Source organism: Manis javanica, chromosome 17 (assembly GCF_040802235.1).
Source record: "Manis javanica isolate MJ-LG chromosome 17, MJ_LKY, whole genome shotgun sequence".
Lineage (NCBI taxonomy): Eukaryota > Metazoa > Chordata > Mammalia > Pholidota > Manidae > Manis > Manis javanica.
In genome coordinates, this window is record NC_133172.1 from 2,919,789 (window position 1) to 2,941,086 (window position 21,298).

The 21,298-nt window shown below is 49.8% G+C and overlaps 2 protein-coding genes across 40 annotated transcripts in view; one reads left to right on the forward strand and one right to left on the reverse strand.

The window, feature by feature from the left end:
* LOC118973807 (zinc finger protein 529-like) overlaps nucleotides 1–19,463 on the forward strand; it is a 29,343-nt gene extending 9,880 nt beyond the window's left edge. For 28 of the 36 annotated variants that reach the window (XR_012127004.1, XR_012127005.1, XR_012126998.1 and 25 more), the window contains 2 exons: nucleotides 5,186–5,323; nucleotides 5,988–6,722. Coding sequence is in view for 3 of the 36 variants with exons in the window: in XM_073226949.1 (XP_073083050.1) it covers nucleotides 5,186–5,193 (8 nt within the window). In the remaining 33 variants the exon portion in view is untranslated. Of the gene's footprint in view, nucleotides 1–5,185; nucleotides 6,723–7,849; nucleotides 8,114–14,550; nucleotides 14,659–17,593; nucleotides 18,034–18,501 lie in introns of those variants that run through there. The other 8 variants (XM_073226933.1, XM_073226951.1, XM_073226935.1 and 5 more) reach the window with 7 other exon arrangements.
* On the reverse strand, nucleotides 7,042–11,515 carry LOC140847228 (leukocyte immunoglobulin-like receptor subfamily A member 6). Of its 4 annotated transcripts, none has more exons than XR_012126990.1 (8): nucleotides 11,229–11,502; nucleotides 11,051–11,128; nucleotides 10,673–10,948; nucleotides 10,149–10,445; nucleotides 9,743–9,787; nucleotides 8,081–8,242; nucleotides 7,569–7,617; nucleotides 7,042–7,483 (listed from the first exon to the last, which is right to left on the reverse strand). XR_012126990.1 is itself a non-coding variant. In XM_073226916.1 (8 exons), the coding sequence occupies exons 1-8, from the start codon at nucleotides 11,260–11,262 to the stop codon at nucleotides 7,438–7,440; spliced, it is 837 nt and encodes a 278-aa protein (XP_073083017.1). In that variant the 5' UTR covers nucleotides 11,263–11,515; the 3' UTR covers nucleotides 7,042–7,437. The 4 variants fall into 4 exon arrangements, 3 of the variants coding, with proteins under 3 accessions (XP_073083017.1, XP_073083015.1, XP_073083016.1); XM_073226916.1 differs by having other exon boundaries at nucleotides 8,114–8,242; nucleotides 10,149–10,328; nucleotides 11,229–11,515; XM_073226914.1 differs by having other exon boundaries at nucleotides 8,114–8,242; nucleotides 11,229–11,504.
* Nucleotides 19,464–21,298: the final 1,835 nt, after the last annotated feature.

Here is a 21,298-nt window from a genome sequence, read left to right on the forward strand (position 1 = left end):
GAGATTGTGCATCGATGCGCGCCTGGAGGTCGGGGAGCGGGCTGCGCGGGGAGAGGTCGCGGGTGCCCCACAGCCTTTGCCCCTCTTGTGCCCTATGTGTCTCTTTCATCTGGCCTTTCTGGACTTCTCCGAGGGACTGGTAATTCAGTAAGTAAAACGTTTCTGTGAATTCTGAGAAATAATTGAACCAAAGGAAGAGGTTCATTTCAACCTCTGCTGTACAGCTATTTGGTCAGAAGTCCAGGAGTGACACTTGGATGTGATTGAAATTGGAAGGTGGCCTGGGTCCGGGGCAGCCGTTTACGACTAAGCCTTTGCCTAACTTTTCGTATCTGACACTGTCTCCAGATAGTGTCCAAATTGAGCTGAATTGTAGGACACCCAGGGGGTGCCAGAGCACTGCTTGTTGGTGTGGGAACCCCCCGCCCATGGTGGAGAGGCCAGACCGTTTCAGCATTCTTTATATGTTCTCAATATTACCCCGCACATGATTTGTAACATTTTGCTCCTATCCCGTACATTACCCTTATTTAACTCTATTGATTGTGTCCTTTTACGGGCTACACTTTCTGATTTTGATGTAGTTCCACTTAACGTGGTTTTACCTTGTTGGCTGTGCTTTGTGTATTTGACAAATCTTTGCTGAGTCCAGTATCATGAAGCTTTTCCCATTTTCTTCAGGAATTTTATATTGTTAGCTCTTCAGTCTAGGAAGTTGATAACATTTTGAGTTAATTTTTGTATATGGTGTGAGGTGATACTATAGCTTCATCTTTTGCCTGTGGATATACAGTGTTCACAGCACCTTTGTGGAATAGCCTGTTTTTCCCCCTTTGAGTGCCCTTCACAGCCTTGGGGGACGTCGATTTACCACACGTACAAGAGTGTGTTTCTGATGTGTCTGTTCTGTTCCACTGTCTCTGTATCTTGTCTTCATACTAGTACCATGTTGTTTTGATACAGCTTTTTAATACGTTTGGAACTAAGGAAGTATGAGAACTCCAACTTTGTTCTTTTCAAGGTTATGTTTTGCTGTTCAGCGGCCCTTGAAATTTCATACAAATCGAGATGGATGGATGGATTTCTTCAAAAGATGCTGTTGGGATTTCGCAGGGGTTGCACTGTATCTGTCAGTTTTTTAGGTAGTGTGACGTCTAGACAGTTTTGAGTCTTCCATCCGTGAACTTGGGATGTTTGCATATTTGTGTCTAATTGCTTTCAGTCATGTTTGCAGTTTACAGTGTACAGCTCTTCTGTTCTTAGGCTAAGGTCATGCCAAACTGTTTTATCCTTTTCAGTGCTATTGGAAATGGAATTATTTCTTCATTTCCTTGTGGATATATAGAAACAATTTATTTTTCCGTGTGTATATCTTGAGCATTTTTTAACTCATCCAATACTTTCTGCACTTTTTTTTTTCGCTATTGAATCTTCAGGGTTTTCTCTGTTTCTGTCATGTCAGCTGTGAACAGAGATAATTTGCTTCTCCTCTTTCTAGTTGGTTATCTTTTGTTTCTTTGTATTGATGGTTTCTTCTGGCTAGGACTCGTGGTACCATTTTCTAGAAATAGGGCAGGCAGCACAGGCTTGTTCCTGCTGTTAGAGAGAAGTTTTCATTCCATCATCATTTACTATGACGTTAGCTGCAAGCTCTGTATGTGTGGCTTATTATGTCAAGGTTTTTTTTTTTTTTTCTGTTCTTAGTTGACTGCGGGTTTTCATCAAAAAGATTATCTGTTGACTTATTCATGAATTTAAATGAATGATCATAGGGGTGTTTTACTCATTCTGTTAATAGGGAGTATTACGTGGAATGATTTTCATATGTTGAACCATCTTACATGGAATGATTGTCATATGTTGAACGATCTTTGCTTGCCAGGAATATATGCCCTCTGGTCATGTTGTATAGGCCTTTTTATGTGTATTTAAAAATGGTTTACAGTTGGTTTGTTGTTGATTTTTACATCATCCATTAGGCATCGTTGAGTATTCTCTTGGGTTTTCTCATTAATCTTGCTATGGGTTTCTCAATTTTGTCAGTCTTTTCAGGGTACCAGCACTTGATTTACTGCCAACTGTTATGAACTTCCATACATCTTTTTTGTCTCACTGTTTTGGGGGTAGTCATTTGAGAGCTGCAGCTTTTGGACTAGTTTATGTGGATTCCAAAATAATTTTTTCTGTGTATATTATTGTTAATTTAGTATCTCCATGGAGTAGTGAGTGCCTGGAGTTTACTGCTCTCCTTTCTTGATGGCTGTGTCTTTTTTATTAAAGAGATTGTGTTAAGAGACTGAGGGATATGAGTTTAAGTATTTACAGAAGCCCAGCAAAAAGGACACTATGTTTTTAACAAAAAACAAAGAATCTACCCCTATCACGTTTGTATGTGAAATTTAAGCTTCTTTTTAAAAACTAAATTGTGTAATTCGTGATGAAGTGAGATTCCTTTTTAAACTCACTTGGTTGCATCCTTGAAATGCTCTGTCTTGTAAAAAAATCTCATACTAGCTTTGCTTCCCAAATAAACTCTGCCCACCAAGCCAGGAGATGAGCATTCAGAACCCGTCTCCGTACTTTGTTTTACTGGTTGCAAGATTTTATTGTCTGTGAATGTATGTGTGCAGAATAAACTTATCCATCATTTTTGATGGGCATTTCTTGGTTTTTCTTCCCCAGTCCTGCTGAAAACATTGCCCATATCTCCTGGAAAATCTCTATATGTTTCTCCTGAATATATTCTTAGAAGTGGAGCTCATGGGATATTAATCTTTAAAAATTTTATAGCAAACGTTGCAACAGACAAAATCTTTCTCTATGCAACATCACATATTGTCCCTTTTAAATCTCTTCCATTTTTTCCCATGCTTATAATTCCAAAAGTCAGACGGTGTAGTATTCTACTTTTTAAACAATTCTTTTCTAAAAAGAATGCTATTTTAGTTGCCCTTGTATAATCACATCTGTACAGACGTGCGAGCAGAAGCTCTGCCCCCCATGCCCCTTGGGCCTCTGCTCCTCTCCTGCCTGCCCCGTGCGGACCTGTCCTCACATGGGAGCTTGATCGGGATGTCGCTTCCTAACTCATTAAGTCTGTACTCCTGAGTTCCCGGTTTCCACAGCACTTCTTTTACCCTCTCTCCTCGACAGTGCAGTAAACACACTATAAAAATGCTCCCCCCTTTTTAAAATTTTTTATTAAGGTATTATTGATACACACTCTTAAGAAGGTTTCACATGAAAAAATGTGGTTACTACATTTACCCATGTTATCAGGTTCCCCCGCATACCCCAAGGCAGGCACTGTCCATCAGAGCAGTAAGGTGCCACAGATTCACTATTTCCCTTCTCTGTGCTACACTGTTCTCCCCATGACCCCCCACACCATGTGCACTAAACATAATACTCCTCAGTCCCCTTCTCCCTCCCACCCCCCCTGCCCTCCCCCACCCCTCCCCTTTGGTAACCGCTAGTCCCTTCTTGGAGTCTGAGTCTGCTGCTATTTTGTTCCTTCAATTTTCCTTTGTTGTGATACTTGACAAATGAGGGAAATCATTTGGCACTTGTCTTTCTCTGCCTGAAAAATGCCCCCTTTTTATCCACTGAACGACTTTCTCGAGATGATACAATTGGGTATGCACAGGGGTGATGTCTCAGAAACCATTCATAGGAGGGATGGCTGAGTAACTGTTACTGACTCAGCTCAACTCTTGTATTTCTTCCCTTCAAGTTACTTCTTTCTAAACTGGTGGTATTTGTTGTAATCTTTTGTAACCTGTACTGCCTGGGTGGGCAGTCATTTTTTTTGTTTTTTAGACTCTTTTTTTTAAGGTATTGATATACACTCTTAATGAAGGTTGCACAGGAAAAAACGTGGTTACTACATTAACCCATATTATCAAGTCCCCCCCCCCACACCCCAAGGCAGTCACTGTCCATCAGTGTAGTAAGATGCCACAGATCCACTATGTCCCTTCTCTGTGCTACACTGTTCTCCCCGTGATCCCTCACACCATGTATACTAAACATAATACCCCTCAATCCCCGTCTCCTTCCCTCCCCACCCACCCTCCCCCACACCTCCCCTTTGGTAACCGCTAGTCCCTTCTTGGAGTGTGTGAGTCGGCTGCTATTTTTGTTCCTTCAGTTTTGCTTTGTTCTTCTATTCCACAGATGAGGGAAATCATTTGGCACTTGTCTTTCTCTGCCTGACTTATTTCACTGAGCATAATACCTCCAGCTCCATCCATGTTGTTGCAAATGGTAGGATTTGTTTCTTTCTTACGGCTGAATAATATTCCATTGTGTATATGTACCACATCTTCTTTATCCATTCATCTACTGATGGACACTTAGGTTGCTTCCATATCTTGGCCATTGTAAATAGTGCTGCCGTAAACATAGGGGTGCATATATCTTCTTGAATCTGAGAAGCTGTTTTCTTTGGGTAAATTCCTAGGAGTGGAATTCCCGGGTTGAATGGTATTTCTATTTTTAGTTTTTTGAGGAACCTCCATACTGCTTTCCACAATGGTTGAACTAGCTTACATTCCCACCAGCAGTGTAGGAGGGTTCCCCTTTCTCCACATGCTCCCCAGCATTTGCTGCTCCTAGTCTTTTCTGTGCTGACCATCCTACCTGGGATGAGGTGACAGCTCATTGTGGTTTTCATTTGCATTTCCCTGATCATTAGTGATGTGGAGCATCTTTTCACGTGCCTGTTGGCCACCTGAATTTCTTCTTTGGAGAATTGTCTGTTCATATCCGCCCATTTTTTAATAGGGTTATTTGGTTTTTGGGTGTTGAGGTGTTTGAGTTCTTTATCTCATACTGTAGGGTGCCTTTTTGTTCTGCTGATGCTGTCCTTTGCTGTACAGAAGCTTTTTAGCTTGATGTAGTCCCATGTGTTCATTTTTTGTTTTGTTTCCCTTGACTGAGGAGATATGTTCAGGAAAAAGTTGCTCATGTTTATATTCAAGAGATTTTTGCCTATGTTTTCTTCTAAGAGTTTTATGGGTTCACGACTTACATTCAGGTCTTTGTCCATTTTGAGTTTACTTTCGGGTATGGGGTTAGACAATAATGCAGTTTTATTCTCTTGCATGTAGCTGTCCAGTTTTGCCAACACCAGCCACTTTATTCTTTAACTTAACCTATTTGCTGTTTCTTCTGCTGCTTCCAGCTCCTTAATGGAATAACTTTGTAACCAGGGCGGGAGACAGACCTCCAAAGTGTAAATAAACCTACGTGGACAAAGAATGCTGAAGTCTGAACCAACGCAGTCACCTAAATAACCCTATTCTTAAGACAAAACTTCGAGGTAATTATGAATCACCTGTGTACATCATGCCTTATACAGACGCTTACCCAAAAGGCCCTATAAAACCCCAGGCCCTAAACCCTTAAGTGCACCTCCTCTCTGAGGTGCCCACACTCCCCTTTCTTTGAGTGTGTTGCTCTCTCTGTTCTACTCCAGATAAGTAGGGAGGGGCTGCTGAGCTCTGATCTGGGTGGGCTCGCAAGCCCCTGCTGCCTGGGTGACCCGGACAGGACTGCAGCTTCGTGATCATGCTCTTTAGTAGCCTGCCTGAAAAGTGTCCTTTCTTTGCCTTTGGGAAGTTCTCAGAGCATCATCTCACTCCATCCAGTGCTCTGAGGCACCCCCAAATCCTGGGGTGGTAGGGCTTAGGCCCCACGCTGTGCAGATCCAAGCGGACAGTGGACGCCAGGCCACCCTGGCTTCAGGGGATCTGCCCTGTGCGGAGCGGCAGGTCAAGAGCTTCCCTTTCCTTCCTCCGTTCCTCCTTCCTGTCTGCTGCATCCAGGCACACCTGCCTTTATCTGTCTTGACTCTAGCCCACGCTTCCCCAGGCGTGGACGCAAATACCCTGCCTTTGTCCGCCTTGACTCTGGCCTGCCCCTCCCTTGAAGTGCTTTCAAATAAAACTTCCGTTACGCTTCACTCCTGTGTCTCTGCCCTTCAGGTCTTCGTTGTGGTGGGACAAGGACCGAGGCGAACGAACTCAACCCACAAAAGAATTAAAAACAATTTTTTAGTTGATTTGAATATGCAACCAAGCTTGAAAATCACAGTGCTAGACCTTTATCTCTTAAGGGGTTGTCTCGTAATTGTCTGGCCTGGAACAACTGGGGATTTTGTAAGGGATGCTCTTGGCTGCAGAGTGTCCTTGGCTGGGTGAAGGAGCCATAGAGTCAGTCCTTAACTTCCTCCTCCGTCTGTCACCCACCCCCCCACCCACCCACCCTCCCACACCCTGCTGCACCCAATTCTGACTCAGACTGAAGTTTGGGAACCATTGCACCCAACCAGGGGTTGGCAGGTGTTTTCTGTCAAGGCCCCAATAGTGAACATTTCAGCCTCTGAGCTACCTGGTCTCTGTGACAACTCTTGCCATCGTGACATGAAATGAACTATTTCACAGGTAATTTTGTAAATGAACATGCGTGGCCATGTTCCAATGAAACTTTACTTATGGATACTGAAATTTGAATTTTCTGTAACTTCCATGTGTCAGAAAATACTATTTTCTTTCATACGCTTTCATCCTGTTTGGGATCCTCCGGGCTTTGTGGGCATGTCTGTCTGCTTGATTGTGGAGAGGGGTTTGCCTGCGTTCAGACTCACCAAATTGTTCACATTCGCCATGTACGATTCTTTGTAAATCAGTTATCCCCCAGTAAAGCTGTTAAAAATATGATTCCTATTCTGATTTTTTCCAACCATACAAAACACAGTGGAGATGATGGTTGTACACTGATGTGAAATGTACTCAATGCCACGGAACTTCACACTTGAGAATGGTTAAGATGGTAGATTTATGTTCCATTTACTTTGCCACTAAGAAAAAAAAGCCAACAACAAAAAAAAGCGAAAAAATGTAAAAATGCAAAATGTAGGGGCTGTACACAAACAGGTGACTTGCCAGATTGGGCTGACCCTGTACTAGGCGGCCAGCTCTTTGACGATGGTTTTAGGATCTTCTCTGTGCACCTAGTCTACAACATAAAACCTGACACTTATGAGGATTTAAAGTATATTTGTTTAATCAACAAATAATGAAACCTTTGCCGTGTGACCCTGTCATTCTCCCGATAACTTTGGAGGGTCTCAGGCATCGCTGGGCACTTTATGGTCATGGTTCTGGAGCTGACTGAGTGAAAATGTTGAGGTCTCTAGATTCAGGGGGCAGTGGGGCCTTCTGAGTGACACAGGGCCCCTCAACCTCAACTTCAGGGACAGCAGCTGCAGAGGGGGGCCTCCCCACAGGCAGCTGGAAGTCCTGCTGGGCAGATGAGACGCTGGGCTGCGGTGCATGACTCATCTGAGGGCGAGGGTTGCATACTCGCTGGGCTGGGTCTCCCTGGGCACCGCGGAGGGCGTCTCAGCCATCCCCCGGATGGGGGTGCTGCGGGTCAGCTGGGAGTAGGTGATGTCCTGCGAGCCTGCAGCTTCAGAGGCCTAAGGAAGGAAGGGAGGGTACGAAACGGTGCTGTACACAGGGCCCCAAGGGGCTGCTGGGGGTGGGGCAGGGGAGGACACTTACCTGCCCGCCCAGCGGGGCGGCCGCCTCTGGCTGTCTCTCCGGGCAGCATCTAGAGGGTGGAGGAGGGGAGTTCTCACCACGGGGTCAGTGTCCTTGAGGCTGAGGCCGGAGCTCTGGCTCCCTCCCCACTGTGAGGACCCCGCACGAAGGCGGCCATCTGCAAGGGGACCCTTGCCAGGAACCGGAACGCCTGCACCTCCATCTGGGACCCCCAGCCTCCAGAATGGGAGGAAGAAGCCCACTATTTGTGTAAGTCCCCAGTCTACTGTGTTCTGTTGCAGCTGCCAGAACGGACAAGGACGGAGGTGGCCACGTCTCCAGACAGGGCTGTTGGAGATGATCCCGGCCCTGGCCTCTGACTTGGGTGGGAGCCTGGGGCAGGGCGTTATCAAGAACACGGGGCCAGCCAGCAAACCCCAGACCTGCCCCACACTCCCTCTCCCCTTCTCCTCCGGCAAATGCTGCCTCCCATTCCGGCAGCCCCGGGGCCCCGGGGCTCTGGGCAAGCTTGCCGGCCCTCTCGGGACCTGCTGCATCTCACGGACTTGCTGTTCTTGGCTTTACGCTGGCGGAGGAGGAAGAGGAAGACGAGGAGGACCACGAGAAGCACGGTGGCCCCTGGGATGGCAGAAGGTTCTGGTGTCTCTCCTGGGAGGTGTGGTTGGACGGCAGGGCTACAAGGAGGACATAGAAAGGAGAATGCATCGGAAGGCTGAGGAGGGAGGGTGTTGGTGGCAGGGGCAGCTGCCTCCCTGCAGGTCCCCTCGGCCCCCTGCCCAGGGGTGTGTCCCCTCAGACCCCGTCCACTCCTCTCCAAGCACAGGGCTGTGGTCCCGCTCCCTAGCCAAGGGAGGGGCTCCGAGCCCCTCATCTGCTTGCCCCATGACGTCATGGCTACGAAAGAGCACTTGGAAACGCGGCCCCATGTGCATCCACACGGGGTCCACACGTGATGGCCCCGGGCACCCCTGGGCCACGCTGGTTCTGTGGCCACGAACTCAGAATGGAGTTTACACCTTAAAGCCACAGACATGGATCAAAAGCACTTTGCCACCTGTACCAACAACCTGAATCCACATTTCAGTGCCTGTGCCGGGTGTTTTGTGGGCGTGTGGATGACACTCGCTCACGGCTGGGTATTGTCTATGGCTGCTTTTGTTTACAGGGCCAGAGGTGAGGACTGGTGAGAGACCAAGAATCCACGAAGGCCCAACACCTACCAGCCGGCCCATCGCACCCTGGCCACCCGCCGGGGCAGAGGGAGAGCAAGTCGGAGCCGAGCCGGTGGAGGGGAGGCGACAGTGTGACCACAGCGAGGCTGACGGAGGAGCTCATTTCAGGAATTAAGAACTGAGCGGCTGTGTGGACATTTGTGGACACAGGATGCCTTTGTATCACACAGACGCAGCTGGATTCTCAAAAACCTTTCATATTTCCTTTTTAACCAAACGGGCAGGGAGCCGGATATAGCCCTCGGGCCACGGCTTCCAGATCCCCGTCCTAGATTTTGCAGGTCCATGTCGTCCCTGAGGAGTCCCTTCCGTCCACCGCAGTGCCTGGGACGTCTACCACTTCCTCCGCAATCCCGGTGCTCATTAATTCCGCACCCGCGTCTCCAGCCTGCCCTCTCCTAGCCCGAGACTTACACAGCCAGCCTCCCATTGCCCATCTCCCTGGGACTCGGGGCTCCAACTCCAAAGCAAAGTCTGACACGAAAGTCCTCACGTGTCTGCTGCCCCAAGAAATGTCCCCCAGAACCTCAGACGGTCTAAAGACCAGCAGGGGGACACAGTGAATTGGCTGCAGATGCAACCCTCATACTCTCTGTGTCAGGGCAGTGTAGGTACAGAGCCCCTAGAGCACAGGGTGAGCCCAGAGCCACCCCCGCCATGATTCTGAGCTGATCCGAGCCTTCTCCCTTCTGGGGGTAGAGCTCAGTGGTGAGGGGTTATCAGTCCTGGGAGCTCAGGAGTATCGGCAACACAGATGGATGGCAAATGGCTTCTGTGGGTCCCAAGGACATTCATTATCTGTGGTCTGCAGACCCCTACCTGCCGCGTCTCTCCTCTCCCTGCCCACAGCCTCTGTCTCTGGTGCAGAGCCCTTCTTCTGCTCCAAGTCAGAGAAGAGAAAATGGAAAGTCCTAAGTCTTCCATCTAAACTCGGTTACTTACCTGTGGACCAACCTGGTCTTGTGGGATTGGGACGGTCAGGAGCTTCTGCAAATGGGGATGAAACAGGAGGGGTTCTTCTTGACCTCTGCTCAGACTTCTTCTATCCAGATGCCTGAGCTCCATGGCCCTATGCCGAGGGTGGCATGTCCATGCTGGCAGTGTGGCACCGCCTCCCCCCCACTGACACGCCTTCCCCCTGCTGACCTGCTCTCTTGCCACTGACCTGCCTTCCTCCCCTGCCTGCCTTGCTCCCACTGACCAGCCTTCCCTCTGCTGAACCCCCTTCTCCCACCATCCGCCCTCCCCCCAACCCGCCTTCTCCCCGCTCACCCACCTTCCCAACCACTGCCCGCACGGGATAGTGTCATCTCGGGGGCACACGGGCTGATGGGCAGGGCTTCCTCACCTTTCACCACAAGCTGGAACGGGTCACTTGGGTGAGACCACACGTAGGGGTGGTTGTGGAAGGCGCCGTAGCATCTGTAGGTCCCCCTATATGCGGAGGAGCTGCGGTTCAGGAGGAAGATGGCCTGGCTTTCGGAGCCCTTGGGGCTGGAACTTCTGTTCTGGGTGGTGGGAATGCCTTCTTTGGTGAGAATAAATATTTCAAACGTGGTTTTGGAGAAACACCGCAGCTCCATGTCGTCTCCTGAAGGCACCACAGTGCCAGGAGCACACGAGAGGGTGGGCTTGTCGAAAGCCCCTGAGGAGGGAAGGTGTTGGTGGCAGGGGCAGCTGCCTCCCTGCAGGTCCCCTCGGCCCCCTGCCCAGGCCAGGCTCCAGTTCCCACCATCCTTGTCCCGTCCTGAGGGATCCTGGATCCCTCACTGGGGACAGAGGTACAGCTGCTCTGTGCTTCCCAGCTCCACCACCTGATTCTTCCCTTGGCCGAGGTCGCTTCTGGCTCTGCGGCCCCTGCGGCCCACTCACCGGTCATCACCAGCTTCAGAGGCTCGCTGAGCCTGGACCAGCGGCCACGGCTCTTGTAGGAACAGCGGTATGGCCCTGAGCGGTCTGATGTGATCTCTGTGAGACTGACCTCCCCGGACTCCTGTGCTTTCAGTCCATCCGAAGGCTCAGGCCATCCTTCTTGAGAAATCCTGAACATTTCCACATCTGCAGCCGTGTGGCACCGGATGGTCACAGGATGCCTAACTGGAATCATGGACCCAGGCCAAGCTGTGATTTGAGGTTGGGGGAGATTTCCTAGAAGAGAGGGCCAGGTCACGGAGCTACAGGCGTGTCTGCCCCTCCGCCGACCTTCCATGCCACGCTCGTCTTCCAGCCACCGGCTAAGGGCGCTGATACCTGGCCCAGCAGAGGGGACCTCAGGAGTTTTGAAAGTCTCGCCCCACTGTGCCTGAGCTCCCTGGGCCGCAGACAAGCCTAGAAGGGAACAGCGGGTGAGCAGCGGCCAGCCTAGCAGACTGCCGACCTGCCCTCCTGCCCCCTCCTGTTTGGACCCCGACCCCCCTCCAGGGCTCACCAAGACAGAGCAGGGTGGGAAGAACCAGTGCCATCTCTCTGGCAAGCGGCACAGCCTTCTAGGAAGCGGGCAGGGCCCACTCACACTGTGACAGCGAAAATGGCCCACTTCCCCTTCCTCCTCGCCCTCCCGGTGGGCGGGGTGACGACTGCTCGCAAAGCCGTGTCAGAGCTCCAGACCACAGCTGGGCTGGATCATCTGATTCCTCTTTTCTGCTTCCAATCCCACACCAGCATTTTATTTATCTGTCTTTTGAATGTTAAAATTATTTTAAAGCATTTCCATCCATTTTAACTTGAAATATAGTTGATAGATAATATCCTATTGGTTTCAGATACACACAGCTTAGGGTCATCAATCATATACATGATTAAATGCCCAGTAAGGTGAACTGCAGCAGTATTTTACTCTTTCCATAGGAGTCGGGGTGAGGGACTCACCGGATGGAGAAAGAAGGAAGAAACAGTTTCCGATCGAGGCTGCACTGAGCTACCACGTGGGATGTGGCCCCTGCTTCTTAAATCTGGGTATACAATATGGGGCAATGGGCTGGCTCTGAGCTCTGAGCAGCTACCGTCACACGGATGTAAGTCGTCCAAAAGAGCCCTTGCTAGGGGGGTGCCTGCATCAGCACCCCCTCCTGTCTTGCTCTGTAGACCTGACAGGATGGCCGCACAGACTCTGCGCCTGGGTGTCGACGCTGCGGTCCTCACATGAGGCTGTCACACTTTAGTTCCTAGACGTTCTCATGAACCTTTATGAAAAGTCCCCGCATAGCTGCACCGTGTATTCTGGAGAAACAGGTAAGGTTGATTCAAAGCCTCCCCCACTATACCTGCATGGCGCTATCTTTGCAAAAACCCTGAGAGAATGGAGAGCCCGCCTGTCGTGAGTTTTATTCCAGATAGGCGGGTTACCCTGAGCAGGTTTGCAGTTCGTCCTCCTGGAAATGGTGGTAGTTTGGACGACTATCCCCACCTGTCGGTGGAATCCTGTTGTAGATCTGAACGTGTGCAGCTAGGATTCCACCAGAATGTTGGCCCTGTGAGGGGCCCTTATCTCAGGGATGAGAATTTGTACAGTCGTGTTTGCAGGTAAGGCTGCAGATGAAGCCATTGGGGCTGCAGCTGGTGCTTGTCCTGGTGTCACAATATGCATGTTGCCGGGGTGTTGGAGGGAAAAGCTGTATAGGATGAGGGACAGATTGGGCCATGCCGCACTCTCAAGAGAAAGCATTGTGGCCGTCTGCCACAGCTCTGATTTCCGTACGCCTTCTGGCATCTGACGCCACGTCGTGGTCAGGCCAGACCCACGGCAGTTTCTGTGGAGGCACGGCAATGACAGTCCCAACGGGCAGCAAATGCTGAGCTGACCTCTCCCCAGCCTCCATCCTGTGAGGTCCCTTGTCCAGATGTGGACATGCAAGCTGGCTTTGATACGGAGCAGGCACTGCTCTCTCTGGTCTCAGGGATGGTGCTGCTGGGTGGAGGAGCGGGTGCTGCTTGCAGCGAATGAGGTCCCAGTGAGCCGGCTGACGTGCCCGGGCCTGGCCCACATCAGACCTGGCTGCCAGGGACTCAGAGGGCTGCTCCTGCAGGCCGAGTGTCCAGGCTCACTCACCAGCCCTCCAACGTTCCGAAGCTTCAAGCCCTTATCTAACACTAGTTCACGAAGCAGTAGTGATGGCTTCCACTGAGGTTATCTAAAAATGGCAGATTTAAAGTGAGTGGGTGGTTCTGGGGCTGATAGGAAAGGAAGTAAGCATCGCCCAGGTCTTACCTGAGTTACTGTCTCAAGGCTGGTGCCGTGAGCAAGGAGGGCAGGAGCTAGCACGTGCATGCATGTGCGTGTGTGAGCAGGTGTGCGTCCTGGAGTCAGCATGTGCATGTGTGTCTGTGAGCAGGTGTGCGTCAGGTCCACATGGCATTTTCATTCACTGTGTTACCTTCAGGCTCTATGCCTTTAGAACAGAGTGGGCCCTGGAGGGCTGGGCTGCAAACTTGTGCCTCTGCTTGTGTGGGGATTCCCTTTACCTGTTGAAATGCGTCCATGTGTGACCAATTCACATATCCCACGCTCTCTTTGATGCTGGCCGCCGCTTGCCCAAGTCCACGGTGTAGACACGTATACCCAAGGCTCTTCATCTGTTTGCTTCTCATGTGGCCTTGTAGACATCGGGAGAACCACACATGCGGGCGCGTGCACCCACACCCCCACACCCATGGGTCTGCTTCCCACGGGATTCCCCCCACTGGCATCACCACGGCCTGGCCCACTGGGCCCTGGCCAATTGGATCCCCTGCGTTTATATACCCAGCTCACGGGGGCACAGAGAAGTGTGTGTAGAGGTTGTAATTTGAGATGTCTGTGGAGGACGGGTTTCTGAGAATATAATTGAACATTATCAATGGCGTCTATTCTAACAGGTGTGAGAGGCAATTTCATTGTGATTTTTTTTTTATTGAAATATAGTTCATGCACAATATTATGTTGTTTGAGGTGTACAGCATAGTGGCTTGACAATTATAAACATTACTAAATGCTCACCATGACTCAAGGTTACCATCTGTTACGCTACAAAAATAATGGCATATTCCAGTATCTTAAGCAGACTATTCCGTAGCAGACTACATGCCCTCTGCTGTCCTTTATCCCCCACATTTATTTGATGACTGGAATTGTGCACCTCTTTGATGTGTAAGCCCCTGATGGTCAGTGATGTGGAGCATCTTTCACGTGTCTGTTGGCCATCTGTATGTCTTCTTTGGAAAAATGCCTATTCAGATCTTCTTCCCATTTTTTTGTCAGGTTTTTTTTTTCCTACTGAGCTGTATGTGTTTTTTATGTGTTTCGGTATTGACCCCTTATCAGATATGATTTGCACACATTTCCTCCCATCCTGTAGGTCACGTTTTCATCTTGTTGCTGTTTCCATGCTGTGTTGCTTCCAGTTATACGTCTGCTCGCACGTGTGCTGTTCTGCAGGGGCCCGCGTCTGTCTCCATCTCTTCCTCCTAGGTCACGGGAGGGCCGTCTCTCCATCTCTGGGTGCATCTCTGCTCTGTATTCGGTTAAAAAAGAACCTGAGCGTTCTGGGTGTGAATCACAGCTTCCTGAGTGTCCTCAGTGAGGAATCTTTGTGAGCAAATAATCTATCACCTGTCACCTCCAGGAAGTGGTGTTAGTGCAAGCTGATCTTGGGACAGTGACCCTGGGTGTCTCTAACGTGAGAGCAGTGTTTGAATACCTGAGCAGGCTCTGCCCAGCCAGGTGCTCAGAACACAAAGAAATGAGATGGCTCTTCCCTTCCGTGTGTCTACAGGGCAAACCATACGTCACAGTGAGTCACTGTCAAGAAATCGGCCAGGAGTCTGGATGCCTCCGTACATCTGCTACGGGCTGTATTTGAAACAGACTGGAGGAAATACAGGTGCCTGCATGTCAGGGGACCTGGGAGGGAATTGGAGAAATATTCTAGAGAGCAGATCCAAATTCATGAATAATGGTGTGTTGGTGAGGCCATGGTGAATTCATGACGGAAAATCTGAGTAAGGCAGGTCGCGGCAGGTGTAAAGTGTGATATGGGCCACCGAGGCAGGGGACTATTAGGACATCCTTTTAAACCAACACGTAAGGGATGAACCTTCCAAGTCCTGTTCAAAATTACAAACAGTACATTGCTGAAACCTTTCCCCGACCAGCATGCCTAGAAGGCTTTAATTAAGCCACTGAAAATATGTTGTTTACTTGGAGCAAATAGCTGTGCCAAACATCAGTTGTACCTGCTGACATAGGTGACAGGCAGCTTGCTTGCCTCCATGCCCTGGGGCTTGTGGGTTTGGGGAGGAGGCTATTTCACAACAGGGGGGTGGGCTACCGGTTTAGAGGGACTAGATGAGAACAGATTAAGAAGCTTTAAAGAGAGAAGTGAAAATGAAGATCTGAAATAAGAGTGTAGCAGAGGAGGCGGGAATGTGGGCGTTGATTCTATCTTCCCTTCGGAAGGATTAAGCGTGCTTTAAAGAGTCACTTCCTGCTGTGTACATGGGGTAATTTATGAGCTAGATTCATTATCGTGTAACATGAGGTTGATTCCTTCTCTGAAGAAAGTGACACAGACCAGGTGCCGAGAGAAATCTTACCTTTTTTTTTAATGCTGACCTGTTTCTGGAAGCCCAGAGTTTGCTTAGAGAAAATTCATGTTATATTCCATTTAAGATTTAAAGATAAAAAAACAACTCTTACGGTCCATACCTTCAAGGAGTCTGTAATTCGCTTGCTAACATATAGACCATGACTTACAGCGTAAGTGAGAACTGAGCTGTGAAGGGCAGGTGCACCGTGGGCACATGTGAGGTGTGACCGATCCGGACTAGAAGTCAGGAGCCCTGCGGGGGAGGGAGGAAGTGCGTGCGCGGAATGCGGGAGGAAATAACGGAGGGGATACCGGCATGAAGATCGCCACATTTTGTCGGAACGGCGGCTTGAGCAAAACCGAGGGCGTGCCTGCCCGTGCGCCGCCGTCCCCACCCGCCATCACCTATGCTGCTGCCACGAGTAGGCCTCCTCTCCTGCCGGCAACCCCCGCAAGCTGCTCTGTGCCGGTGGGCGAGCTAGAAAGTGAGTGCCGCCCGGACTGGATTCCGTGCTGAGCCGGGGAACGTGTTCCCAACAACACGGACGGGGGCTCCAGCCTCCCTTCCCCAGCCAGCTTGTCTGCGCATTGAGTGCTGAACCCCATGGGAGAGAATCACCCAGAATTGTGTGTCATCCTCCAGCTTACGAACGTGCTATTTCAGATGCGTGTTGCCTGCCTTTTGTGAGTCAGAGCTGCCGTCCGCCCGACCGTGGCAGTCGCAGAGGCATCCAGCGTGGGGCTCCTGGGAGCTCCCTGGCTTCTGGGCTCTCCCGAGGGCGCGGATCAGCACCCGCCCCTGGGCACCGTGTTGCCCCCTCGGCGTAGCTGGATTCACTGGGCTGCCTGCGGGGCACCTCCTGATGTAGACACGTGCCCTCCCCTTGGTCTCCTGCATTTTGCTCCCCTTCTCTCATTCCTGCCTCTCCAGGCTTTGATCACTAGCGCAAGATGGGGTGGGAATGAACACGCGGGGCCGTCTGCAGGGAGCGTGGGCTTCGGAAGTGTTTTCTCCATCTCTGCTCGGGCGGCACTTTCGGAGGCTAGCGGACTGTCACCTTACTGAAGCCTTTGCGGGGACCTCTCTCTTCTCTGGTTGTCAACCAGAGGCCGACACACACAACCAAGGCCGATGACAGCCTTGGCGATGGTGGGCTGAAACCTCCGTGTGAGGGCTTGAGTTACCCCAAGTGCCAGCCACAGACCCTGGCCTGAGTCTGTGCGCACACACCCGTTTCGTGTAAGACAGATGTGAGGGCACGTGATAAGTCCGATTGAAACTGGCAAGACCCTGGTACAAACTGAGTCCGTAGGACGCGGCCGCATCGTGGCACCGTTAATGCGTTTATCAGGTTATTTTGTGAGCTTGTCAACCTTGGTATAAGCATTTTCTATGACAAGCGTGTGGATCCGTATTTGTTCCGTGGCAGAGAGCGTTCTCCACGGCCACGCCCTTCCTGTCTGTCTGGCTTCCTCTCTGCTTTCTGCCCACCTCGGGGTGCACCTTCCACCAGCCCCTCTCTCAGGTCCCCGAACACGCCCAGTCTGTCTCCACTGCAAGGCCTTTGTTCTCACTGCTTATTGTTTCCTGACTAGTGTGCTCAGCCCTTGCGATTTGCAGGGCTGTCTGCTAATATTTCCCTTCCCACCTTGGTTATTCTGGGGGAGCAAACTAGTTGTGATGATTCTGAGGTCTTCCACTCTCCTAGTGCACCACGCTCTGTTCTCTGTAAGAAAGAATATATTGGCCGTTAACATCTTCCTGCCCTACCTAGAATGATACAATTTTTAATTTACTTTTTATGGAGGTGAAATTCACATAATGTAAAGGTAATCACCTTTTTTTTTTAAAGTGTCCAACTCAGTGGCATTGTGCATACTTAATTTGCAACTCCTACCCCTGCCTAGTTCTGGAATGTTTTCATACCCCAGGTGGAAACTCCAGACTCACAACAGTCACCATCCATTCCCCTCAGCCTCCTGGTAACCACAAATCTGCTTTCTGTCTCTTCGGATCTACTTATGCTGTACATTTCATATAAATGGAGTCATACAATAGGCTTTTGCTTTGGGCTTCTTCAGTTGATAAAATGTTTCCAAGAGTAAATATTTCCTTCTTTACATTGTCAAAAAATATCCCATTCTATGGCCATACAACAGTTTGTTAATCCATTTACCCACTTTACATTTCATTTTGGACAGGAATTGAATTGATTTTCTGTATCTCCAGTGCCTCCAGTAACTCCTGGGACGGCAGAAGGCACCACACCAGTCGAGGGGTCCGCCTGGGTGGCATCAGCTCACAAGGCTACAGATCAGCTGCTAATAGGTGCTGCGTCTCTCCTACATGGTACCTGCCTCTCTCCTCCACTGGCCAAGGCATCTTTTAGTCTCGAAGGAGCTCTGGGAAAGGGAGGCAATGACAACACGCCATGCCTTACTGAGCATAACTAACCTGCTGTAAAGTCTAAAGGAAAACAATCTAATTCTTCGTCCACTGACCCTGAGGCTTCCGATCTTATTCCTTCATCTCACACCTCACATGCACGTCATTCTGAGGCACCTTCTTCCAGACCTAGGTCATGTCCCGCACCTCTCCACTGCTGACGCTCTCACCGGAGCCACCAGCAAGCACGCGGGTTGTCGCCGAATCTCTGAGCCGGGCTGCAGGTATGGTTTTGGCCCTCGATTTCCTCGAGTCTGTTGTCAACCCATCACCCTGAGGTACCTTTCAAGTTGCAGGCCAGACCACAGGACCTTTGTGTCCAAAGACTCAAAAGCTCACATCTGGATGTAGATAAAACTGTGATGTACAATAGGCTACAGGACCCTATGGGGTCCTCTTATCAGTTATGAGCCACTCTTTCTGCTCCCCCTTTGCTTGGTATTTCAGCTGCTCTGGCTTATTTCCCCAGTTACTGTAACGGCCTCCTTTCCACCTTCCTTTAGCTCCTTTCCAGGGAGGAATTCACTGACCACACCAGTCTGCCGGGTCCTTCTCTGTGCGGTCTACCTAATCTTATTTCTTTTGTCCCAATACCATTATCCTCTGTCTTCAGTACAACACATCCTGACGTCTGATGTCATTAAAATCAGCTCCATGAAGTATATATATTTACTTCATTTCTTTGCTACTAGGTCCCCAGCAAGGAAGAGTGTCTGCAACACTGTCGGTTCTAAATGAGAACTGCGAACGCGCTCAGCGAACCAGGCTCTCTCCGCAGGCTCCGGGGCCGTCCTCCGTGCTGTCAGCATCTTGCACCTGCTCTCATCAGCACCCCAAGGCCTGAAGCTCCGGACAGCACGCCTCGGGGCAGAGTGAAGTATTAGTGCTCTTTGCGGCTTTCAAACAAAACAATGGCCCCTTAAAGACACTGAGGTTGAAGAGGGATGAATCTAGCGCGGGAATGCAGAAGCTGTGGACGGGGGTGAAGGACCGAACCCAGACGTGACAGCCAAGTGCAGAGACGGTGGGGCAGCACATCCCCGTGCCGGGGCCCCCTGGCCTGGGCACCCTGACATCATTCTTTAGTCGTTACTAAAGCGCGGGTGCTCTGATGTGCCTAAGACATCTCATCAAGGAGACCGGAGGGTCAGATGTCGATTCCTGGGTCAAATGTAGAGCTTAGGACAAATAAATCCCCTTTATTTTTATGCTTTTGTCTGGAGTACAGTAAGTTCTGCTCAAGCTGCACACCCACTTGGTGTCAAGGTGTCTGTTCTCTCTCCCAGGATGTAAGGACAGCAAAGGCACAGCTCGCTGCCCAGAGCCGGACTCACTAACGTTACCATGACGTCACGTGAACTCCACTCTGGGTGCACTTTGTCCAGGAAAAATATTACAGAACTCACAGGTGACTATGTTGGTTTCTTCTGTTTTTTGACCCCACCTGAGGTATTTCCTGGCCTAATTTAATGGCTGTCTGATAATGTACATGATTGCTGTGGTTTGTGGCTTCTTTAACCCGTTTTGTGATCCTCTAACCCAGGAGTTGGTAAATGTTTTCTATAAAGGGCCAGAGAGCTGGTATTTTAGATTTTGCAGGCCATCCGGTCACCGTCAAAGTGACTCAACTTTGCCTTTGTAGCATGAAAACAGCTAGAGAGACAACACATAAATGAACATATGAAATGTCATTTATAGCAACAGACGGCTGTAGTTTGCTGAGCCCTGTTCTAATCTATCCTGTTACTTACGCAGCACAGATCTGATCATGTAAGTTTTCTCTTTAAACTTTCACTGGTTGTGTGTGTGTGTGTGTGTGTGTGTGTAATCCACTGCCCTGGAAAACACAGCCTCTTCCGAAATTAATGCACAACCTATTGCCAGTAATTCACAGAAAAGGCATCAGAACTGTTCTAGAACTTTCTTTAAAAAATGATCCATAACCACCACTGTGGGGATGTTGGGGTTCCTATGGCCAGGATCCTCACTGAACTTAAACCACCTGATGATGTAACTGGCCTGTTGCTAGGCTACCACTTACTCACCTTTAGGCAATATGGTATTATTGCGCTATACAGAGAGCTGGGCCCAGCGCTCTGTGTGGAGGCAGAGACGCTAGTGGTCGACCTTCCGCTGTGGGAACAAGCCAGGTAGTAAACCCCTTTCACCCCAAAGAACGTTTTGCTGTCAATTTCTTTGGTCACATGGACTCCATAGCGAACTTGCCCGGGGCTGAAACCCATTGGCAAGACAGCCACTTGGCACAAATTCCCAGGCACTGACAGAAGTGAGTCTATATTTGAAGCCTCACTTAATTTTTCCACCGGATGTACAGGTAGCCAATAGGATCGCTCCTCAGAACACTGACACAGGATGCCATCCAGCCCCAGGTACAGGGACCACAGCCTGTGCTTAGGTGCTTACGTGGAACTGGAGTCGGTATAGCGTTTTGTCTCAGTGAAGTTTTCTCCCCCACAGTTTTTGCCCGGTGTAACTATAAAAAAGCTCCAGATTGTCAATTTTCAGGTGAGATGATAAACAGCTTTCTAAAATCTTATCCTTGAAGACTGCACGCTCTGTGGTGGACAGTGGAGGTGCCCCTCCGCCTGCCCTCACTGTTGCTGTTGGTCCGGCTGCTGTGTTTGGGGGTCATTCCGTTCCTTTCGTTCTGGCTGTTGTCGGGAGATTCTCTTCCAAGAACCCTGATGTTTGAGGTGTGGATTTCTTTTCCTTTTGTTTCCGATTTCTTATTTCCTATTTTTTCTGCTGGTAGGGACTCAGAATTTTGGGGAAAAAAGTTCAGCCTTTGTGTCTTTATATACTGTCTCTCTTCCGAATTCCGTGCAATCTTGTTTTATCTTCTGTGTCTTTTACTCTCGTTCACATTTTGGCCACTGGGCCACACACTAGGAGATAGAGGCCACAAATGAACGCAGAATTCTTATTAACTCCAGTGTGGAAGGGGTGTGGCTTAACACAGCTGCTCAGTGGGCCTGGAAGGAGCCAGTTTCCTTGACCATTTCAGGCCCTTGTTAAGATAACTAGGCTCAAATGCTCAAGGTTGCTGCTGTGCTTGGGGTTACACTCAGCTGATAGCAACTTCGTGGGACCTGGATAGGTGCAGATTTCAGGGGGGTGGGTGTGTGGTGGAGGGATTGAATGTGGGTCAGGAGAAGGAATCAAGCTGCTAGGGGTGGGGCTGAGTCAAAATTCGGGTTTTTACTGGGGGACAAAGCTCACGGGTAAGATTTATGTTAAAACAAAACAGATACAAACACGGTGGAGGGAGACCCTGATGGGGAATATCTGGATCAGACCCTCTGTTGGAGGCTGGGTATTTTAAACCCATTTAATTGAAACTTGTAAGAGACCCCTATGTACCTCCCTGCTCCCCAAGATCATGTTGTCCTCTTATCTATTTATAAGTAAGGAAACACAGAGGACTCAGTGGCCTGATGTGACACAGCCCCTAAGAAGCAGAGCAAGACT